This window comes from Euleptes europaea, chromosome 1 (assembly GCF_029931775.1).
Source record: "Euleptes europaea isolate rEulEur1 chromosome 1, rEulEur1.hap1, whole genome shotgun sequence".
NCBI lineage: Eukaryota > Metazoa > Chordata > Lepidosauria > Squamata > Sphaerodactylidae > Euleptes > Euleptes europaea.
This window is the reverse complement of record NC_079312.1, coordinates 169157011-169181096: the sequence shown is the minus strand read 5'-3', so window position 1 is coordinate 169181096 and position 24086 is coordinate 169157011. Positions and strand designations below refer to the sequence as shown.

General features: G+C 48.7%; 1 protein-coding gene across 1 annotated transcript in view; it reads left to right on the top strand.

Moving 5' to 3' along the window:
• LRP1 (LDL receptor related protein 1) overlaps nt 1-24086 on the top strand; it is a 400693-nt gene that overhangs the window by 356556 nt on the left and 20051 nt on the right. Inside the window, exons 59-75 of the mRNA XM_056867046.1 lie at nt 363-482; nt 2200-2387; nt 3086-3291; nt 5183-5371; nt 7505-7653; nt 9061-9154; nt 10136-10252; nt 11471-11590; nt 12730-12852; nt 14702-14827; nt 15647-15763; nt 19930-20036; nt 20783-20915; nt 21280-21399; nt 21793-21915; nt 22912-23055; nt 23304-23438. Coding sequence (XP_056723024.1) covers nt 363-482; nt 2200-2387; nt 3086-3291; nt 5183-5371; nt 7505-7653; nt 9061-9154; nt 10136-10252; nt 11471-11590; nt 12730-12852; nt 14702-14827; nt 15647-15763; nt 19930-20036; nt 20783-20915; nt 21280-21399; nt 21793-21915; nt 22912-23055; nt 23304-23438 — 2311 coding nt within the window. The remainder of the gene's footprint in view (nt 1-362; nt 483-2199; nt 2388-3085; nt 3292-5182; nt 5372-7504; nt 7654-9060; nt 9155-10135; nt 10253-11470; nt 11591-12729; nt 12853-14701; nt 14828-15646; nt 15764-19929; nt 20037-20782; nt 20916-21279; nt 21400-21792; nt 21916-22911; nt 23056-23303; nt 23439-24086) is intronic.

The following is a 24086-nucleotide window of genomic DNA, read 5'->3' as shown; positions in this document are numbered from 1 at the left end:
ACCCTGGAGAGCCGCTGCTGGTCTGAGGAGACAATACTGACTTTGATGGACGAAAGGTCTGATTCAGTATATGGCAGCTTTATGTGTTCATGTGTTCAATTCTTCATCGTATGCGCTCTGAAAGTAAATGTTTACAAGCGGCAGAATAAGTTGTGCCTCACCTCTCTATTCAGGATAGCATGTTTCAGCTGTCAGGAGTGTGGGAAGCTCCGTTTCACAGTTTGCTTGAAACAGCATCTTGAGTGCAGAGTCCTGCCACATATATTGAGCAGAGCCTAATCCTGACTGCAACAGTGCTGTTGATAGCATTATCCTGACGTATGCTCAGAACAACATTTGCCTTTCTCCTTTGGGGAGTTTAGGGGCTGAACAATGCCGTGGCTTTGGACTTCGACTGCCGGGAACAAATGATCTACTGGACAGATGTTACCACCCAAGGCAGCATGATCCGCCGCATGCACATCAACGGTAGCAATGTACAGGTATGTGTTGGGCAGCCCATTCCTGAGCCTTTGGCTGCTGGGGATGGCATGGCCGAGGTGCCTCCAAAGCCGTTCCCTGGCTGCTGAAAGGCTTTAAAAAGCCTTTTGTGGGTTTTTTATTTTGAAAACATAGAGGCTGCTCCAGCAAAAAACTGGCGCAGCAATGCTGTTCTCTCTGTCGGCGTACTGGGCCGAAAGGGGTCGGGAAGCTGCCTACTGACAGTTCCGCCCCCCAGCACGCCCTGGGAACCCTCGCCAGGATGCCAACACGGGACTTTGCTGCTGCAGCAGCAGCGCTGGGAGAATGGCTTCCAGGTCCCCCCACCAGCATCCGTTCCACCCTAGATGGAGAAAGTGGCTCGGGCTCAGGACTTTCATCCTTGAGGCTCAGGAATGGGCTGTAGGGGTCCTTCAGACTCTATCTCCACTTGCTTAGGACTCTGTCCCTCTCGGTATGCTCAGAGTCAGCTCCTGTGCAACCAAAGCAGGTTTCATGCACTGCACCCCACATATAGGCAGAGTTTTCTTAAGAGTTTGCCTCCTCTCCCAGGAGAAACAAGGTTCCTGGCGTTACAAGCTGTAGTGCATTCTGAGTAACGGATGCCTCTCCATAAAAAGATCAAAGGTAGCTTTGACCCGATCATTTCTTCCATCTCCTTGTTTGATTCATGCCATTCTCTGAGGAGCGGTTAAAACGCTTAGGGCTGTTTAGCTTGGAAAGAATGCAGTTAAGGGGAGACATGATAGAGGTCTATAAAATTATGCATGGTATGGAGAGACTGGACAGGGAGAAGCTTTTCTCCCTCTCTCATAATACCAGAACGCGGGGTCATCTGCTGAAACTGGAGCCGAGAAATTCAAAACAGATAAAACAGAAATTCAAAACATAAAACACACAACACATAGTTAACTTGAGGGACTCCCTGCCCCAGGATGGGGTGATGGCTGCCAACTTGGAAGGCTTTAAGAGTGGACATGTTCATGGAGGAGAGGGCTATCCTTCACTACTAGGTAAAATGGATACTAGTCATGATGCAGACCTATTATCTCCAGGATCAGAGGAGCATGCCTATTATATTAGGTGCTGTGGTACACAGGCTGGATAATGCTGCTGCAGTGGTCTTGTTTGTGGGCTTCCAAGAGGCCCCTGGTTGGCCACTGTGCAAACATACTGCTGGACTTGATGGGCCTTGGTCTGATCCAGCACGGCCTTTCTTATGTTTTTATGATAGGGCTATCCATGGCTACTAGTCAAAATGAATACTAGTCATGGTGCATCCCTATTCTCTCCAGGATCAGCATGCCTATGATATTAGGTGCTGCGGAACACAGGCAGGATAATGCTGCTGCAGTCGTCTTGCTTGTGGGCTTCCTAGAGGCACCTGGTTGGCCACTGTGCGAACAGACTGCTGGACTTGATAGGCCTTGGTCTGATCCAGCAGGGCTTTTCTTATGTTCTTATGATAGGGCTATCCATGGCTACTAGTCAAAATGAATACTAGTCACGGTGCATCCCTATTCTCTCCAGGATCAAGGAGCATGCCTATGATAGTAGGTGCTTTGGAACACAGGCAGGACAGTGCTGCTGCAGTCATCTTGTTTGTGGGCTTCCTAGAGGCACCTGTTTGGCCACTGTGCGAACAGACTGCTGGACTTGATGGGCCTTGGTCTGATCCAGCACGGCTTTCCTTATGTCCTCTGCTTTCCGCACTTCTAGGTCCTGCACCGTACCGGGCTAAGCAACCCCGATGGGCTGGCTGTGGACTGGGTGGGTGGAAACCTGTACTGGTGTGACAAAGGAAGGGATACCATCGAAGTGTCGAAGCTCAACGGGGCCTACCGTACCGTGCTGGTGAACACCGGGCTGCGGGAGCCCAGGGCGCTGGTGGTGGATGTGCAACACGGGTGAGTCTGTCAGATGACTCCGGGTAGCATCCAAGCTGTAGGAGGACTAGGCGGCAACTAGGTTTTATCTACACCGCTGTTACCTTCTTGTCTGCACTTCAATCCTGACCCTCCCAAGAGATTACTTATGTTACCCTTCAGATTCACTCAATTGCTCTCAGATTCTGTTTCTTTTTTTATGTAGATGATGTTCAAGGAGTGGGGAGAGACTCAGAGGCAATTTACACAGGGTCAATTTTGATGCTCGATCAAAGCTCTTTTTAAAAACGCGACCTTTAAAATGCCTTTTCACGGTACCGATGCAAAAGGAGAAATTCCACCCCCACTCACCTGCTCCTTCGTTCCTGTTTGCATAGCCATTAGCGTGTGCATAGCTAACATGCGGCTGTGATTTTGCATGCTTGCTTGAGGGGATTCTTCACGGCGGGGGTGGAACAAACAAAAGGTCGCGTTAAAGGGGCTCTTAAGAAATGCGAAGCAGGTATGCGCCAACTTCCTAGTCACTTCCTGAATGACGGTTCAGCGTGAAAAAAGTTAAATGCACTATGTTTATCTGTATTCGTGGTTGATGTGTACCATGATTATTTTTAATTGTTCCAATTTTTTGTATTTTTGCTGTATTGGCTGGTCATGGACCGTAACAAATACCTTTGATGACCTGGCAACCCTATTTACCCAATCCATTTGCTCTCTGCCAGATACTTATACTGGACAGACTGGGGTGACCATTCCCTGATTGGCAAGATAGGCATGGATGGTACCAACCGGAGCGTCATCGTGGACACCAAGATCACCTGGCCCAATGGCCTCACCCTGGACTACATTAATAGCCGCATCTACTGGGCTGATGCCCGGGAGGACTACATTGAATTTGCCAGCCTGGATGGCTCCAACCGCCACATAGGTGAGGAGACCATCTTCAAGTACTTGAAGGGCTGTCATATAGAGGAGGGTGCCGAGTTGTTTTCTGTTGCTCAAGAAGGTCGGACCAGAACCAACAGGTTGAAATTAAATCAAAAGAGCTTCCGTCTAGACATTAGGAAGAATTTTCTAACAGTTAGAGCAGTTCCTCAGTGGAACAGGCTTCCTCGGGAGGTGGTAAGCTCTCCTTCCCTGGAGGTTTTTAAGAAGAGGTTAGATGGCCATCTGTCTGCAATGCTGATTCTATGACCTTAGGCAGATGATGAGAGGGAGGGCATCTTGGCCATCTTCTGGTCACTAGGGGTGTGGAGGGGGGAGGTAGTTGTGAATTTTCTGCATTGAGCAGGGGGTTGGACTTGATGATCCTGGTGGTCCCTTCCAACTCTATGATTCTGTGAGACGGCAGGGCCCGCGGAGTTTCAAATTTCAAACGCAGGATCGGCTGAGCAGAGTGGCTCAGATTCCTTTGGAGCGAGAAGGACCAAAAATATAATCCACATAGTACCTTTAATTAGGGCCAGTCAAAATGGGATAAGACACATGCACAGAATTCTTCCCATGAGCCAGTGGTTAAGAGCGGTGGCTTGGAGCGGTGGGCTCTGATCTGGAGAACCGCTCCCCACTCCTCCACATGAGCGGCGGAGGCTAATCTGGTGGACTGGATTTGTTTCCCCCACTCCTCCGCACGAAGCCAGCTGGGTGACCTTGGGCTAGTCACAGCTCTGTTAGAGCTCTCTCAGCCCCAGATACCTCACAAGGTGTCTGCTGTGGGGAGGGGAAGGGAAGGCGATTGTAAGCCGGTTTGAGTCTCCTTTAAGTGGTAGAGAAAGTCGGCATATAAAAACCAACTCTTCTTCTTCTATTTGCTTGTATGTAAAGTTGACACCACTCATCGGGGGTAGATGAATTCATTTCTTCAGCAGTTGCTTTCTGTATGTGCCTAAGTGCCATCAAGTCACAACTGACTTATGGCAACCCCAGCAAGGGGCTTTCAAGACAAGTGGGAAGCAGAGGTGGTTTGCCATTGCCTGCCTCTGCAGAGTCTTCCTTGATGGTCTCTCATCCAAGGACTGGCCCTGCTTAGTTTCTGAGATGAGACAATATGAGGCTATAACGTGCCGCCTTCCCTCCCCAACTAGCATAACTGTATATTTATTTATAGATACCACGATGCTTTTTTCATAGTTTTAATAAAATTATTAGAAACTGAATTGGTGAGGATTAGGTTTTTGGTAGCAGTAATTGGAAAATATGGCCATTTCAAAGCCTTGAAGGCTGAAACACGACTCTCGCTCCTAAATTTCTTCACTGGCTCCTAGAGCCAAAGAAAATTTGTCAAGTGCTGCTATAACAAATAAGCAATCACACATTTTCCATGCTTTAAGACTGAACGTCTGAAGAATCAGGTATAGGTTGCCCATAGTATTGGACCTAGATGTGCATGTAGCCAGTAGCCCTCTAGATCTTCTCATTCTCAATGTGTGCAGCAGTAAAAGGTAAAGGTCCCCTGTGCAAGCACCGGGTCATTCCTGACCCATGGGGTGACGTCACATCCTGACGTTTTCTAGGCAGACTTTGTTTACGGGGTGGTTTGCCAGTGCCTTCCCCAGTCATCTTCCCTTTACCCCCAGCAAGCTGGGTACTCATTTTACTGACCTCGAAAGGATGGAAGGCCGAGTCAACCTTGAGCCGGCTACCTGAAACCGGCTTCTGTCGGAATAGAACTCAGGTCATGAGCAGAGCTTGGACTGCAGTAATGCAGCTTACCACTCTGCGCCACAGGGCTCCTGTGTGCAGCAGAGTTGCTCTCTGATACAAGTTGGATCCTGTGTCCCTGCCTCCCTGTGAGAATGTCTTCCTCCCCCCCACCCTAGTTCTGAGCCAGGATATTCCTCACATCTTCGCCCTGACGCTCTTTGAGGATTACATTTACTGGACCGACTGGGAGACCAAATCCATCAATCGGGCCCACAAGACCACCGGCGCCAACAAGACCACGCTGATCAGTACTCTGCACCGGCCCATGGACATCCACATCTTCCACCCCTACAGGCAACCAGATGGTGAGTGCCGTGCTGGGTTAGCTCAGCTGCAAAACCTTCAAGGGAGGAAGGGTGACGTTGCATGGGGAGGGGCTGCAGCTCAGTGGTATCTGCTCGGCATGCAGAAGGTCCCAGTTTCAATCCCCGGCATCTCCAGTTAAAGGGACAAGGCGAGTAGGGGATGTGAAAGGCCTCAGCCTGAGACCCTGGAGAGCCGCTGCCAGTCTGAGTAGACAGTACTGATTGATTGACCAAGGGTCTGATTCAGTATAAGGCAGCTATATGTGTTCATGTGCATGGGGATCGAGCTCAACTAGTGTGCAGCAGAGTACAGAAGAAATGCATTCAGGGCAGAGTTTGCGCAGTCTGGGCAGAGAAAGAACCTGGGAGCTGAAATAATACCTATATCTGAATGGCTCTTCAGTATGGGAAGAGAGACTGTAGTGCCCTGTAGATTCTTCAGTGAAGTCTCCACCCAGCAGCATTTCTATTTTCTTTGCTGGCTGAAGCACTAACAAAAGTGTGTGAGAAGAGCATATGCTGTGTACGTATCTCTATGTATAGAATTATTATCACAGCACACAGTGACGCAGAGATCTGTGACTTGGGGCATGCTTCCAAGGGAGAGGGGCTCAAACCCCAGGAGCTTGTATATCTCTGGAAAAAATTCGGTGCCTCTTTTCCCATGTAGATAGATCACGATGGGTAGCCGTGTTAGTCTGTCAATAGCAGTAGTAAAGAGCAAGAGTCCAGTCGCACCTTAAAGACTAACAAAATTTCAGGCAGGGCATGAGCTTTCGTGAGCCACAGCTCACTTCGGGTATCTGAAGAAGTGAGCTGTTGCTCACGGAAGCTCATAGCCTGCCCGAAATTTTGTTAGTCTTTAAGGTGATACTGGACTCTTGCTCTTTAGTATTCCTTTCCCACGTGTACAGTTGGAAATGGGATTAACTCGGGAGGAGTGCACGGAAAGACCTCCAGTGGCTGTGTGCCCTGGTAGCCAGGTGGGAAGAGCTCTTTCCCCTTAGGGCCTACCACCTCCACCCTACACTCTGCTAAGGCTTACATCATCCTGGAAAGAATGGCCATCAAGGGGTGTCTCCTGGGCGTCCAAGATAAGTAGACCAGACAGGAATCACCCAGGAAGATCTTGTATTTCCTTTCACTCCATTCAAGCTCCCTCCTTACTTTTCAATCTGCTCTTCCTTCTCTATCCCCTTCCCTTCCCCCCATCTTCCCTTCCTTTCCTTGAGAGCCAGCGTTGTGTAGTGGTTAAGAGTGGTGGTTTGGAGTGGTGGAGTCTGATTCGGGTTTTATTCCCCTCTCCTCCACATGAGCGTCGGATGCTAATCTGGTGAACTAGATTTGTTTCCCCACTCCTTCTCATGAAGCCAGCTGGGTGACCTTGGGCTAGTCATACTCTCTCAGCCCCACCTCCCTCACAGGGTGTCTGTTGTGGGGAGGGGGGGGAGATGATTGCAAGCTGGTTTGATTCTTCCTTAAGTGGTAGAGAAAGGGTAAAAATGCATGGTCACTTTATCCTCCTTTAATTCCTGTTTCAGCCAGGATTCAGCCAGGATCGAACACATGCGTTTCACCTAATGTGCTTTCGATCCTGGCTAAAACAGGGATTAAAGGAGGATAAAGTGACCATGCATTTTCACCCAAAGTCAGCATATAAAAAACAACTCTTCTTCTTTTTATCTATCCTATTTTCATCGTACCCATCCTTCCCTTTTGAGAATATTTATTGTTTCCTTGTTCCTTCCTTCTGTGGAGATTCCCACCAGGGTTCTGAGATATGGTTTTAGGGCGTCTTGGGAATTTTAAAGTGTTTCTGTGGTTTTAAATTGGAATTGTTGGGTTTCAATTGTATTTAATATCATGTGAGCTGCTCCAAAGTCAGGAATGGGTGTTATATACGCTTAATAAATAAATATCCATATACTAGCATTCTGAACTACTGTTGTTTTCTTTGTTTCTTTCTTAAATGTTGAAAAGAGTTGCACCATGTGTTTCACCCACACCTATGGTTAGGGGAGTCTTTGGAACAGAATAGGTTTCGCTTTGGTCCATCTTGACAATGGCACCAGCTGTTGATCTAACCCGCCTCTCTGCTCCTGCGTCTTCCCCCCCCCCCCCTTTCCCCTCCAGTTCCCAACCACCCCTGCAAAAGCAACAACGGCGGCTGCAGCAACCTGTGCCTGCTGTCACCAGGGGGAGGCTTCAAGTGTGCGTGCCCGACCAACTTCTACCTGGGTGGCGACGGCAAGACCTGCATCTCCAACTGCACAGCCAGCCAGGTAACCAGAGAGGCGCCTCCACGCTGCTTCATTGGCCGGCATGACCCTGGCTGCCTGGATACCCTGCATCCGCCCATTCAGAGTTTTGTCAAGGTCTTATCCCCATGCTCGAGCAGCCTCTGGAAAGCCTCCACCATGACCCCCCTGGTTGATAAGACTCTAGTTCTTGTGTTGGTCTCTACAAGGGGGAGAGCATCACAGCCACTTTTCTTAGAGGGGGTGTTATGGCACCCTCATAGGCCCACAGCTACCCTGGGACACCCCACAAGTGTACAGGACAAGCTGGTGCACAAAGGATGGAAACACTGCAGTGTAGCCAGAGACAAAAGGAGTCTCCTGGAATCTTGAGCAATCTTACCTTTGTGCCCCGCTGCTCACATGCCCTGTGAGTCAGTCTGCCCCAGGGGCAGAATTTGACTATAAAACAGAGAGCCCTGGCACATGTCAGTGGCTTCTCATTTTGGGTCCAGAACATGAGATGTGAGCCCTGCTCCTGGAGGGGAAGTCCTTTTCCCCTTCCCCTCTTGTAGCTGCCATTCTGAGACCTCGTTCTGCAGGAAAGGTGACTATGAACCGCTTGGGAATCTCAACCCTTTACTTTCTTAGCTCTGTGTGTGTTGGGAATTGTTTGTTTGTGTGTGTGTTTTTTTACCCTATTTGATTACTTTTAATAAAACACTTAAAATTCATAAAAGCCTCATTATTGGGTTGCTCTCCATTTTGGCTCGCTCACTTAGGGGCAGAATTGGTTTAGAAAGATCCCCACGCCAGCCTCTTGCAAAGCTCTATCTCCAGCTAATTTACCCAAATAAAAGGAGACCCCCCCCCCTCTGTGCTTGTCGTAACAGGGGTTCTTCTTTTATCAGCAGGTCTCTCTTGACCTAAGACCTGGTGGTTGATCTTGGCCTTGTGGTTGAACTTCAGAGAGTCCCTTGTAGACTTTATGCATGCCTGTTTCTCTCCCAGTCACCCCTCCGATGACTTCGGGTCTTTGTTTTGATAATGCCTGCAGTTTCTGACCGTCAGGGGTTGCCTCGCTCTCTCCCTGCATTTCCCCTTGCGTTTGGCCCACGTTTTCAAATTTGAGATAAAACAGGTCCCTGAAAACGTGGGCAAATCGCAGGGGGAGAGCGAGGCGACCTCTGACGGTGAGAAACGGCATGCATAATCGAAAGAAAGACCTGAAGTCGTCGGAGCGGTGACCGCGAGGGAAACAGCCACGCATAAAAGGCCTGTGAGAGTTTAGCAAGATTGCGTAGAAGATGAGGGTGCTGCCTTATCTCGGAGGGTTTCCAGAGCTCTCTCACACGGGAACTGCGATGCGTTGGGTGACATTCTGATGGATCATGGGGGAAAGAGAAGGCCCGTACCTGGTCTCAGCTTTGTGTCCTTTCCTTCCCATCGCAGTTTGTTTGCAAGAATGACAAGTGCATCCCTTTCTGGTGGAAATGCGACACAGAAGACGACTGCGGGGATCACTCGGATGAGCCCGAGAACTGCCGTGAGTGAACAGCCGGGAGAAGACCCTTGGGGGTTGGGGAGACTCTTATCGCGGGTACTGATGAGGTATCATCCTGGCAAGACGTGGGTACTGATGAGGTATCATTCTGGCAAGACATGGGTCGTTTGAGGTGGGTGGCTCCAGAACCACTTGGGCAGCACTGCTCGCACTAAAGTTCTGGTGTGGCCCTCGGGAACACAATGATATGACTTTGGTACCCCAAGGTTGTGACTTCCTGTGTGAATATTGCAGGATTCTCAACTCTGTGCTCCGTATCTGTAGCTTTTATCTTTCTTTGTTTTAGCTTTTATTCAGGGCTTATTTTATTTGGGTTTTTTACTCTCCTGCTGCCTTTTAAAGTCTACTCAAGCTCTTATCTTGTTTTCTAGTTTTATTGGCGCTGTCTTTCTTTTCTTTCTCACCTTCCCCTGCCTTGCTTAATTGTAAGGGTTTTGGGTTGGAGTGCAGGCAGTGCGAGCAGAGTGTTTATTTAATCTATTTACATTTTATTTAGTTTATATATTGTATTTTACCTATTGTTATTATTGTTATTATTATTGTTATTTCTTGCTTTTAAGCATCTTGTCATGGAGGTTGATATGTAGTCATGACAAGGAATGGGGAGTTTCGGAAGTGGGAGAAGCAAGCTGTGGAAGGGCACCCTGAGGTCCCTACCTGGCTGATAACATCTCAGGGGTTTACACATTTAAGGAATTTATAGGATTTCTGGTGAAGCAAAGGGTAGGCCTGAATGTCTGCAGCTGCGCTCAGCTTCACGTTCTGGACTTCTTCACAGGACAGGCTTCCCAGATGTTTGTAAGCCATCTTCTGTCTTCTCCCTAATCCTGCCTTTTTTTGCCAGCAACCTGTTGTGTGACGTAGAATTCAGCTACATGTTACAAAAAGCATGTTCAGCAGTACTTACGGCTCATCGTAGGAGGCCCTCCTCCCGAGTCATCGCTCTCTGTGTTCTCTCTGCAGCTGAATTCAAGTGTCGCCCGGGGCAGTTCCAGTGCTTGACAGGCGTTTGCACCAACCCGGCCTTCATCTGCGATGGAGACAACGATTGTCACGACAGCTCGGACGAAGCCAACTGTGGTGAGTATCCCGGGCTTCCCCAGTTGACCAAACCCATGTTGTAAGGTTAGTTTGTATGTTTGGTTAAAACTTTATTACAGTCCGTGACCAGCACAAAAACAGGTACAGGGAATAAACAAAAGAAATAAGATCAGCGTACAACCAGCTTCATGTAGCAACTGCCAATAAACATGGTATATACCAAACAAACTGCAGGATAGACCTATAAACAAATTTGCAATTTGACATTCTCCCTGACAAATACTAAAAAATTAAATCCTCCCCAGAGACTTTAAAACTCTGTCACTCTTTATGTTAAATGCCCTTTTTACTTTTTCTAAAATTACAAACTTGGGTACAAAATCGAGCAACCAGCCATGTTGTTTGATGATTCTTGTCTGAGAGAAGCTATTCAAGTTTAATTTTATTAGCTCTCCCAGGGAACCTTTCCAGTAAAGGCCCAATAGTTTCGCAGGTTTGTATGTTTATTTCCTTCCTCTTAACTTTTATCAGATGTCTTTATAAAGACTCCCTGTGTACCTTAGGAAATTTGACAGCTTAAAAAATACACAACACCCGTCGGCGGTGGAAAGGGGCGTCAAGTCGCAGCTGACTTATAGCGACTCTCTCAGGGTTTTCAAGGCAAGAGACGTTCAGAGGTGGGTTTGCCATTGCCTGCCTCTGCATAGCAATCTTGGACTTCCTTGGCGGTCTGCCATCCAAATACTAACCAGGGCCAGCCCTGCTTAGCTTCGGAGACCTGACAAGATCCATGGCTACCAGTCAAAATGGATACTAGTCATGATGCATGCCTATTCTCTCCTGGATCAGAGGAGCGTGCCTATGATATTAGGTGCTGTGGGACACAGGCAGGACGGTGCTGCTTCAATGGTCTTGTTTGTGGGCTTCCTAGAGGCCCCTGGTTGGGCCATTGTGTGAGCAGACTGCTGGACTTGATGGGCCTTGGTCTGATCCAGCATGGCCTTTCTTATGCTCTTATGTTCCATTCCTCCTTGTATCTGACAAAGGGAGCTTTGACTCTTGACAGGTTCTATCCTGGAAATCTTGTTGCTCTTTTAAGTTTCTACCAGACTCGAATCTTGCTCTTCTTCCACGGACCAACGCAGCTACTCACCTAAAGCCACCTTAACATCCCACGGAATGCCGTTATAAAAATCAGTCTTCAAGCTAAGGGTTCCCCCTTTCACAATGTTTCCATTTCTGCCTCTCTTTTGACAGAGGTGCACGTCTGCCTGCCCAGCCAGTTCAAGTGTACAAACACCAACCGCTGCATCCCTGGCATCTTCCGCTGCAACGGGCAAGACAACTGCGGCGATGGAGAGGACGAGAAGGACTGTCGTAAGTTATGCTCGGGAAAGAACATGGCAATCTCGCTTTCCGGTGTGCTTGCTTAAAGAACCGTCGTCATTGGACACACTGTGCAAATCTTTCCACTACAAAAAACACTGACTTTGTCAACACATGAACACACGAAGCTGCCTTGTACTGAATCAGTCCCTCGGTCCATCAAAGTCAGTATTGTCTACTCAGACTGGCAGCGGCTCTCCAGGGTCTCAGGCAGGGGTCTTTCACATCACCTATTTGCCTAGTCCCTTGTGCACAATGTCAAAGCCCACGCCTCTTGAATCCCTGGTCAGTCCCTTCTGTGGCTTCTGGAACATTTCAAGGGAATACCAATGCATGCTTCGGTGCTGCAGCCCCACAGGTTAGAGACATTCTTTAAAGAATGGTGTTGGAATCCAAATGATGCAAAATTAATCGAATCATAGAGTTGGAAGGGGCCACCAGGGCCATCTAGTGTACCCCCCTGCACAATGCAGGAAATTCACAACTACCTCCCCCCCCACCCCACACACACACCCAATGACCCCTACTCCATGCTAGAAGATGGGGGGAAAGCCTTCAGGATCCCTGGCCAATCTGGCCTGAAGGGAAATAACTCCCTGACCCCAACATGGCGATCAGCATTACCCTGGGTATGTAAGTAAGGACCACGAGAGCCAAACACTGGTGCAAACCTTCCTGCCTAAGGTCATAGAATCTACATTGCTGACAGATGGCCATCTAGCCTCTGTTTAAAAGGAGAGCCCACCACCTCCCAAGGATATCTGTTCCACTGAAGAACCTCTCGAACTGTTAGAAAGTTCTTCCTAATGTTTAGCTGAAAACTCTTTTGATTTAATTTCAACCCGTTGGTTCTGGTCTGACTTTCTGGGGCAACAACTCCACACCATCCTCTGTATGATGGTGTACTTGAAGATGGTTATCATATCCACTCTCGGTCTTCTCCTCTCCAGACTAAACATACCTCTCCAGACCAAATTGTACATCCTTTACCAATTTCTGCATCTGATTAGTGGACTCTCAGAACACACCGAGTCTTGATCATTGTCAAACTGTGTAAACAAGCCAGGACGGGGCGAACTCCACCTGCTTTCTGACCAGTGGTTTTCTTCTGACTTCTCTTTTTTTTGCAGCGGAGGTGACTTGTGCCCCAAACCAGTTCCAATGTGCCATTACCAAACGCTGTATCCCTCGGGTGTGGGTGTGTGACCGCGACAACGACTGTGTGGACGGATCAGACGAACCTGCCAATTGCAGTAAGGCACTTCTGCATTTTGTGGGAACCTGCACAAGGGTCTTTGTTTGTCCTTGGGAGGGAATAATTGGTTGATCGCTTCAGAAGCCTGCAACTTCTTGCCAGGGATTCTCAACCTTTGAGCCTTTGAGGATGTGAGCTGGGTCCCCAAAGCTTGCTCGTTCTGCAAGAAGATCTTAGAAGGTGCTACTGTGAAATCAGCAAATAACGAGATTTCCTAGAGCTCATTTAACATGAGCCATGTGCACAGATACGGACCCTCTAAACAGAGATTTGGGGTGTGCAAATGGTCCATTTCATAAAGTTTCGCATGGTTCCTCTAGATCTATCCAGGAAGTTGCTGTTCTCTCAGGCAGGTAGCTTCTTCTCCTGCTCAAAGAAAACTTGAATTCCACTTTTGACATAAATGGACAAAAAGGTAGTCAGATTTACATATTTTTCATAAACTTGCACCATTTTCATGATTTCAGCATCTGCAGAAGTTGGATTCCCCCCCCCCCCACCCGCAAGGGGTTGCTGGGAGAAAACTTTATAGGACACATTCTGTTTTGCAGGCAGAAATGAAATGACAGTACGGGTGTGGCTAGGCAAAGAAGTCTTATTGGATATGGTAAAAGAAACATGGGAGGACGTTCGGTGCTTCTTCCTTTCCCTACTCAAAAACCCTGCAGCATTTTGCTAAAACCAGCTTGTTCTCCACTACTGATCTTCCCCTGCTGTCGCTGGGGTGGGGATATAGGGTGCCTTCCAGGGTGTGTTCTCAGTTGATGAGGGTAGCCATGTTGGTCTGCAGTGGAGCAGCTAGATTTGAATCCAGTAGCACCTTAGAGACCTACAACGGTTTTAGGGTATGAGCTTTCGAGATCAGAGCTCCCTTCATCAGACGAAAGGTTTTGACGCTTGAAAGCTCATGCCCCCCAAATCTTGCCATTTAAAAATAATTAAGTTTATTTTATAATAACCACAACAAAATAAAAATGCAACAACAGTAGGTTAAACATCGTACAGTTGAGATAGGTTTCAATACTCGGTTCCAATATATGTTCCAATATGATACATCAGTACTTCTTACAGAAATGGTACCACTTAGCAGAACTTAATAAATCCAAATTATACGATAGCTTCGTGGGCATCGTTTGCTTCGTGATACCCCCTTTCCCACATATTCTGGAAAAGACAGCCATCTATTTAAAAAGTTTGTAGAGTAAGATAAGTTATTTACTACTTTGAGGTGTGAAGATATCTTATCTAAAATTTAAAGGTTCCACACCTTCTCATACCACTGCCCAGTAGAAGGCATCTTTGCTTTTTTCCAGTACGAGGTAATCAGAAATTTTGCTGCCAGTAGGGTGCTGTGTGTGTAAAGTGCCGTCAAGTCGCAGCCGACTTATGGCTACCCCTTTTGGGGTTTGCATGGCAAGAGACTAACAGAGGTGGTTTGCCAGTGCCTTCCTCTGCTACTGGACTCGAATCTATCTGTTCTAAGTTTATGTGAATAATAAACTGGATAGCACACTGCATGAACTGCGTCGTGGCCTATAAATATTTCCAGGTACTTTGCACCATCCAGGGGGGCATCAGCAGACAATATCAAAAGGATATCCTGAAGCTAGAATGTTTGAAAACTGGCTGTCTAGTAACTTGATTAGTATTTTAAATCAAAAGTATCATTTCTCAAGGGTCTAAATGTTTCAACAGATATTGAACCCCTTGAAATGTCCAATTTCCAGGGAAAAGCAGGTTCTTTTGTCTCCTACCTTCATTTGGCTGCAGACATATGCAGCTGTCTTCTAATGACATTAACCACCTCCATTTTTCTTTGCTTTTTCTTACTTTCTCCATTCTCCTAGCACAAATGAGATGCGGCCTGGATGAGTTCCGATGCAAGGATTCGGGCCGGTGCATCCCAGCACGTTGGAAATGCGACGGAGAGGATGACTGCGGAGATGGCTCCGACGAACCAAAGGAAGAATGCGGTAAGTTAGAGAGATGATAGACTGGCTGGCTGAGCTGAGACACGGGTCAGGAGGGTGGCCGGCCTGCTCTACATCCTGTAGTTTTTTTGGCGTTAATGGGCTAGGTCACCACAGTCTCAAGAGAGGAACTGGCCAGTTGTCTCAACCATTTTCCGCGTTGGGTCTTGCTGCAGGAGGGAAGTTTGCACCCTTTGCAGACCTAGACAGGAGATCCCAAGGAGAAGGTTGTGGCATCAGCAAAGCTTTGGGAACTACCAGACATTCGATATGTTCTTAGGTGCCAAATGAGCACTCGGCTAACCTGTTTACCAGTACATGGGACGTTACATTCTGGACTGTCCCTGCCTCAGTGTGCAACTGATAACACAATTATCTTCTTGTGTTGAGTGTGAGGATGTCCCCATGGAAAACAGACCTATGTTTTCCTAGGTCACTTCAGCATCCCCAGCTGTGTGCTAAGGTGCCCGGCTAGGAAGGTGGGACACTATTATGTGGATACGATCTGTCATTAAAGATCACAGCCCTTTGTCTTCAAACTACTCTGTGAAACCAGATGCTGGAAGTCTTTATGGGATTTGTTGGACATAGAATCATAGAGTTGGAAGGGACCACCAGGGTCTAGTCCAGCCCCCTGCACAACGCAGAAAGAAACAACCTTCCCCCCACACCCCCAGTGACCCCTACTCCATGCCAAGAAGATAGCCAAAAAAAAAACACCTCCAGGATTCCTGGCCCAACATTTCTTCCGATGTATTGATGTTGTCTTTTCCCTGCCCTTTCCTCTCCCCCCCTTCCCTACACTGTGTCCCTCATTTTCAGACGAGCGAACCTGTGAGCCATACCAGTTTCGATGCAGGAACAACCGCTGTGTGCCCGGCCGCTGGCAGTGCGATTACGACAATGACTGTGGGGACAACTCGGACGAGGAGAACTGTAGTATGTGCTCCCTTCAGTGCCACCCTTAAAATAGCAAAACTGTTTCATGTAGGGCCGGGGAAGGGGGCCGCGAGACGGAGGTGGTCTCCCGTCCACCCAAGGAGGCTGGTGGCTTATCCCCACTTGTGTTAGAGGAGGTAAAATGAACAGAGCAAGACAGGATACATCAGGCTTCCCTTCTCGGGGAAGCTTTTCGACGCAAGGAAGCAGGAAATGGCACTGAGGCCGAAATAAGCAGGAAACTGGAGATGTTCCGGGGTGGGGGGAGAACTCTTCAGGCCGCAGAGCAATTTCTGCTCTGGGGGATAATTTTGATAAGGAGAGTATCAGGAATCCTGGCAAAAATGATGGATCGAGCCCTGTGTCCAAATGCTGCCATGCCAACAACTGTTTGCTTCCACCTCTGTGCCATTTCTTGTACTCATCTCAGCCAGCAGTAGCTGTGGGGGAAAGTCTTGACTTTCATGAACTTACCATCTTGTGGTGAGGGCCGAACCATGTTGGGAGTTCCGTCTCCAGAGCTCCCAGTGTTTTTTTCCCTAAATGCATTTGTTAGACCCACTGGGTCTGATTAAGTTTGGGGCCAGTTGGGGGCTCGGCTAAACCCCTGCCCTGCAATGTTTTTCCTATGTGAAATGGCCCTGGGGAGCTGCTGTTTTGGAGGAAAATATTGGGACACTTGTCTGTTTTGCCCAACAAGACAAATAGCAGCTCTGTAGAACCATTTCATGATGAGGAAATGGTGGTGGTGGGGGGTTAACGCCACCCCACAGTCCTGATCTGAATTGGGCTCCATAGAGCCATTTCAGGATGAAAAAATGGGGGGCTTAACTCCACTTCGCCCCACAGTCCTGAGCTGAACTGTGCTTTGTAAGTTGGTTAAAACTAACAAACTAGGAACTCCCGACACAGAAGTTCCATTGTCTCATCTGGTTTTGCCTCACAAACGTGCTGGTGTGAGAGTCAGTTTCTAACACCCCGCCCTAAGTCGTCAGTTTGCGAGCATCCTAAAATTCAGTCAGGAAGTTGGAACATGATATCCGACTCTTCTCCCTATATCCAAGAGTACTGCTTTAAAAACTGCCACCATCTGTATAGAAAGATGTCCAGTCTCTGGCATCACCCTTTGCAGATGAAATTGGCTCCCGTGGGCTGGTCCCAGTGGTACAAGACCCAAAAAAAAAAAAATGTCCCACTGAGAGCCAATGGTTGGTAAGGAGTAAATCCTACATGGTGGCTTGGTGTGCCCCGTGACCGTTGCAGTCACCCCTGGGAGAAAATCATTAGAAGCTGAGGTCAGGTCCATACCTGGGCAGGTCTCTGGCAAAGGTTTTTAAAGGGGCCTTTGCCACTGCTCGCCCCTCTCACTCCCCCCACCCACTCCTGCAGATTCTAAACAGTAGCCTTCTTTCAGTGGGTTTCTTTTCCACGTTGTGTTATTTGAGTTTTGTACCATTTCACCTCATCTTATGTTTTTCTCCATTTTCACACTGTCGTATCGGGGCTCGCAGAGGTAGGTTTCCGTCGGCGGTATTTTCTTCCTCCCCCTTTAAAGTCTGAATTGTGTTGAAAGGAAAGGGGGGAAAAAAGAAAGAATGAGAATGGTGTGAGATTTTCATCTGCAATCCCCGCGTATTCCCTCTCCTCCACCCCCACCCTGAACTGAACAGGAGGGGCTTCCTGGCGTGGCAGTTGCTTGGCTCCCTGATACCCACCCTTCTTCCCAACAAACCAGGCTGCTCAGTGTTTCCCCCTGTTTCCTTCTAATGCTTCCGCTCTCCCTTACCTTGGAGGAATCAAAGGGTTTGGGAAATGGTGCATTAGTCTTCTCCCAACAGGACAAGATGGTGGGGACGTTTCAATCCTATATCCGGTTTCCTCTTAGCGCATGGATTGCATTGCCAGTGGGTGCTGAGTAGAATCATAGAATAGAATCATAGAGTTGGAAGGGACCACCAGGGTCATCTAGTCCAACCCCCTGCACAGTGCAGGAAATTCACAACTACCCTCCTCCACACACACCCAGTGACCCCTACTCCATGCCCAGAAGATGGCCAAGATACCCTCCCTCTCATCATCTGCCTACGGTCATAGAATCAGCATTGCTGACAGATGGCCATCTAACCTCTGCTTACAAACCTCCAGGGAAGGAGAGCCCACCCCCTCCCAAGGAAGCCTGTTCCACTGAGGAACCGCTCTCACTGTTAGAAAATTCTTCCTAATGTCTAGACGGAAACTCTTTTGATTTAATTTCAACCATTGGTTCTGGTCCGACCTTCTGGGGCAACAGAAAACAACTCGCCACCCTCCTCTATATGAGGAGTACCTTTCAGGTACTTGAAGATGGTTATCATATCCCCTCTCAGTCTTCTCCTCTTCAGGCTAAACATACCCAGCTCCTTCAACCTTTCCTCATAGGACTTGGTCTCCAGACCCATCTTTGTTGCCCTCCTCCGGATATGTTCCAGCTTGTCTACATAGAGCAGCCCATGACAAAGCTGGGCAAGTGTCTGGAGTTTCTGGATTCAGACCCACCGTTCCAGAAGCATTTCCCACGTCTGCTTGGTCACGTATGCTTCCCAACCAATCAGCCACCTTCCCTCAACCCTAGGGGTTTTTAGGGGCACGAATTATCACAAACAAAGCATGTTGACATGAGAAAACAGATATTTGAATCCAGTCGTTATTATGACTTCAAAGTTCCCGTTTCACACTTTGCCCCAGCCGTGAATGTACTAGGTGGCCTTAGGCCAGTCAACTGTCTCTCAGCCCTGCTTCCACAGTATGGGAATACTACCACGGTCTTGCCTGTCGTTGTCCTAATGTTACTGAAACAACGTAAAGGGCCTGAATGTTCCAAGAGCTGTACAAATGCTTTGATTACTTGCAAAGCTCTCGATAGGACTGTGGGCTCAAGAGATGCGTCGCTGGTTGGAATAAATTGAAAGAGGCATAACAAACGTGGACAAGAGAAAGGCACTGTGGACTTGTTTCCACACCTCATGTGAATCAAGAGCAGCATGGTTCTCCGCGTTTCCAGTTCCGTAGGAAACACTACATATAGGTTGGCCAACCTCCAGGTGGTGGCTGGAGATCTCCCGCTGTTACAGCTGATCTCCAGGTGACAGAGATCAGTTCACCTGGAGGAAATGGCTGCTTTGGAAGGTTGACTCTATGGCATTATACTCCAATGAAATCCCTCCCCTCCCCAAACCCGGCCCTCCTCAGGCTCCACCCCCCAAATCTCCAGGTATTTCCCAACCTGGAGCTGCCAACCCTAGTTATGTAACCTAGGAATTATGTACAATAAGATATTTTGCAAGGGATTGTGGCTGGAAACCACCACCATCTGCCATGCCTAGTTTCTACAGACAGGAGCTCCTATCTCAGCCTGGTAGTAGAAATTTTGGCAGTTGCAAGGCTTCCACAGAAAACGGCAACCACGTGCCTCCTCCTCCTCCTCTCTTCCCAGCTCTGACTTGGTTTATCCACATAAGTACACTGTGAGTTCCTCCACCTTCACAACGACAGCCATGTAAGTGGAGCAGAGACTACATGATGAAATCTTGAGAATCTAAGCGTTATGAAGGAGACCAGAGAAGGAGACACACGGCTGCTGTTTTCTGTGCCAGCCTCGTTTCGGGCAGAACGTCTGATTTTTATCTTCTGTCCTGAGGCAATAACCTCTGTCCTGACGGCAGCGTGAACAGGCTGTCACTCTCCCTTCTGGCCTTCCACTGCAGAACTGTTACTTGGAAAAGGGGAGGTGGTTCTTTAGGAATCAGGCAGCCACCTCAGCTCCACTGATTCACAGATGCAACAGGACGGCTGGAGAAAGCACCACAATCTACCAGGAGCTGCGCATTTAGCAGAATGAGTTTCTACCTCCCCCCCGGGAGACTTATCTCCTCCCCAAACATCTGTGGGTTTTTACCTGTCCTCCCTACTTGCCAAGTTGAAACCATGCCATCTTTCAAAGAACTCTGTGCTTTGGTGTAATATCAAGGAAGCATTCTGCTAGGAACCACTTGTGCTTAGCTACTGGTGCCGCAGGGGGGTGAGCAGCAGTGCGCCGTTCCTCAGTTAAGACAGGACCTGAACCCTTGCTCCTCTGCTGTCTGTGACCTTCGAGTTCCCTCACCCCCCTGTCTTCTCTCTCTCAACAGAACCCAGACCTTGCTCTGAAAGCGAGTTCTCCTGTGCCAATGGGCGTTGCATTGCCGGCCGCTGGAAGTGTGACGGAGATCATGATTGTGCTGATGGGTCCGATGAGGTAAGGAGAAAGCTGGCAAAGAGGAAAAGGTGGGGCTGAACCAGAAAAAGTTCAGGGAACCTAAGGGCTGAGCTGAGAACTAAAAAGTCTTTTAAAATATTATATTTGTCAGGTGTACACAATAAAATAGATAAAAACACTGGGCCTGGACAGCAGGCTACATATAAAATCACAAGTATAAACCGTTATAATAATAATAATAATAAGAGTTGGGTTTTATATGCCAACTTTCTCTACCTCTTAAGACAGAATCAAACTGGCTTACAATCACCTTCCCCTCCCCACAACAGACACCCTGTGAGGTAGGTGAGGCTGAGAGTGCTGTGACTAGCCCAAGGTCACCCAGCTGGCTTCATGTGCAGGAGAGGGGAAACACATCCAGTTCACCAGATTAGCGTCCGCCGCTTATGTGGAGGTGTGGGGAATCAAACCTGGTTCTCCAGATCAGACTCCACTGCTCCAAACCACTGTTCTTAACCACTACACCGCTGATGATATGCAAAGATTTATAAGAGCTCTCACGATTAAAAACAATGGAGCACTTTAAGTGACCCCAGTCTAAGAATTTACATATCATTCTTACAGGAATTTACATTTTCTTTATATAGAACGTTGCACATAGCCCTTGTTATATTATAAGAACATCCCGTGAATAATTGCCTTGCTGCTGCACGATCTCAGTTAGTCTTTCTGACCTACCGAAGGAGGGCTTTGGTAACCACGCTTCCTTCCCTTGCTCCCTGCAGAAAGAATGCAAGCCACGATGTGACCACGACCAGTTCCACTGCAGGAACGGCCACTGCATTCCGCTGCGATGGCGCTGCGATGCTGACGCGGACTGCATGGACGGCAGCGATGAGGAGAACTGCAGCACCAGGGGTAAAGAACAGCTTTGCAACTCCCTTTCCCCGCGATTATCATACTAGCCTCCAGCCTCGGTGTGCAGCATCAGCGCTGAGGCAGCAGTCACAGAGGCAGGACTGGAGGAGAGATGTCTGTACATGTTGCCACCAGTAATGGTGCCATGGGTACTCTGAATACCCTCCAAAAGAACTCGTGGCAATTGGGGAGAGGGGGTACGGATTTATGTGTAGGGGGCTATCGGGGACAGGTGGTATGGGTTTACGTGTAGGGGGCTATTGGTAGGACCCACCGTAGATGACAATTTAAGACCCTCAGTTTCACAGTTCAAATGGGAGTAACTATGCGACTCACCCGCTGCGGCATGTTTCCCACTGTGCAGTGCGGACCTGCCCCTTGGATGAGTTCCAGTGCAACAACACCTTGTGCAAGCCGCTGGCCTGGAAATGCGACGGGGAAGACGACTGCGGCGATAACTCCGACGAGAACCCCGAGGAATGCTGTGAGTGTCCCCAACTTCTTGGGAAACTCCCACCCCCCCGGCCCCCTCTTTCCTTCCCCATCTCTCTGTCAGCTCAGAAGGCTAAAAAGTGACGAGTTCTCGAGTGCCGTGGCTTGGTAACTAAGTTGGCTTCAACGTTGAGTCATTCAGGCAGGGCTTAGGGCCCTCTTCCCGCCCAGCCTGGTTCTCTGGCAATATCCTCTTTACGCAGACTCCCCCTTATTCATTGGCTTCAGAGCAGGGATCCAGCACTGAAGTGGGGAGCCAGAGGTAGAAGGGGGCGGGAACAGGCCGGCCCCTTCCTCTTTCTGTAGGTCACAGTTAGCCGTTTGCATTTCCGCGTCTCTGGCTCCCCCTGCCGCTCTGACCATTTGTTTCTGTTTGCCGGTGCAGTGAAATTCCACTGTCCTCCCAATAGACCGTTCCGTTGCAAGAACGACCGCGTGTGTCTCTGGATTGGTCGCCAGTGCGACGGTACTGATAACTGTGGCGACGGCACTGATGAGCTATATTGTGGTGAGTGCCTTCATCCCCTCCCTGATCCCTGGTAGTAACCAGAATCTTCACAAATCTTTTAGCCACCCAATCAAGACACTTCTATTCAAGGTGTCCTCACCCCCAGCTGTGTTTTAAAACTGCACCACGTCTGTATCATGTATTCATAGTGACTAGTTTTCTCACACTTGTACTGGTCTAGTTTGGGTGGCTTGCCTTTTTTCTTTTGTTCTTTTTTTAGGCCTTCTTTTAGGATACTTTTTTAGTCTGATACTGTCTGTTGTGTTTTTTGGCTGAAGTAATTTGTACTTTGATGATTTAACTGGTTGTTGTTTTAATGTGTTGGAAACTTTCTCAGTTTTGTAGAGAGACAGGATGTAAATTATAGTTTGTTTGTTTTTTAAGTGCCCCAGACCCTACAACAAGGGTGTCGAACTCAATTGTTACGAGGGCTGGCTTTGACATAAAAGTCATTTGGTCAGGCTGGGCCATGCCAGATTGAGTGTGTGTGTGGGGGGGGTGGCGGCTGCCTCACAGGCCTGATAGGAGCTCTCAAGGGGCCAGATCTGGCCCGCGGGCCTAATGTTTGACACCCCTACCCTACAGCATGTCCAATCCTCATCCCACCAGTTCTGAGTATTCGCTCTAGTTTGTAGCAGAGGAGAGCAACAGGCACAATATCAGCTGTGCACGCCTCAGGGAGAGAACTCACAGCTTCCACTGTGTCTGTTTTCTTTTTCCTCGTTGGAAAGAAGGACGCTTAGAACAGTGAATTGTTGAGAGAAGCAACAGGCAACCACCCCTGTGTATGGATAACTCAGCTGCCTTCTGCATCAGGAATGACTGGATGATGTATTTGTATTTATTGCTGAGGTGTGCTGTTTTCCAGATTTGCTGGATCCTGCTCTTTTTTGGGGGGTGGGGAGGAAGGGGCTAAAGGGACAGGCTGAGTACCCTGTACTTCGACTTCGCAGCCCACTCCCCTTGTTTCTCACTGTCATCTCTGCAACCACACAGAGTCCCCCACTGCCCGGCCCAGGAGCTGCAGCCACGAGAAGAACGAATTCCTGTGCGACAACGGGAAATGCATCGGGGCCGAACTGAGCTGCAATTTCTTTGACGACTGCGGGGACGGATCCGACGAGGACAGTTGCTTGCCAGGTGAAGGAGCGAATCGCCAAAGTACCCATTGCCCTGGGAAGCAGAAAAGCCACTGGTTGGCTGAAGGGGCGGGGGGCTCGGGAGTGGGGAAGGGAATTTGGCCAGCTGGGCTCGATGAACATTATGGAGCAACGTGTGTGGTTTAGCGGATCAGATGCCTGCTTCCCGCCCACTCCCCAGCTGTTCCCCTGCCTCTCCAATTGGCGCCGTGCAGTGCAGGATTGTCCGTCACCATTTTCTGCTTGCAGATCTCAAGACGTACGGCTGCCACACCAATGTGACTATGTGCGGCGACGAAGCCAAATGCATGCAGACCCCCTCCGCTGTGTACTGCACCTGCCGCCATGGCTTCCAGAAAGTGGCAGACAAGAATTCTTGCCAAGGTAGACTCATTGAACCATAGACTCATAGAGTTGGAAGGGACCACCAGGGTCATCTAGTCCAACCTCCTGCACAATGCAGGGAATTCACAACTACCTCCCCACCCACCCACCCCCAGTGACCCCTACTCCATGCCCAGAAGATGGCCAAGGTGCCCTCCCTCTCATGATCTGTCTAAGGTCACAGAATCAGCATTGCTGACAGATGGCCATCTAACCTCTTCTTAAAAACCTCCAGGGAAGGAGAGCTTACCACCTCCCAAGGAAGCCTGTTCCACTGAGGAACTGCTCTGTTAGAAAATTGCCCAAGACGAGGGCACCATCAAGAACAGGTTTTAGCCCGTCCCTGGGACTATATAGCAAAGCCAACTGGGAAAAACTCACTGCAAAATGTGTACAGTGAGAGTTACATGGGGGAATGAGGCAAAAACATCTTTCTCGGGGCCCATCAGGCACATTTAGAGATGTGCCGAATGTCTGCTGAGAAATTTGACTAGTCTAATGCTGAGAGTTATTCTGCCTTGAAGGTTTTGCCTGAAGCGCTGCAGCAAGTTTAGCCAGAGACCCTAGCAGGGCAGAAGAAAAATTAAAATTGCCACTGCAGGCCAGGGTAGTTCCACAAACCACCTCCACACCTCTTAAAAACTTACA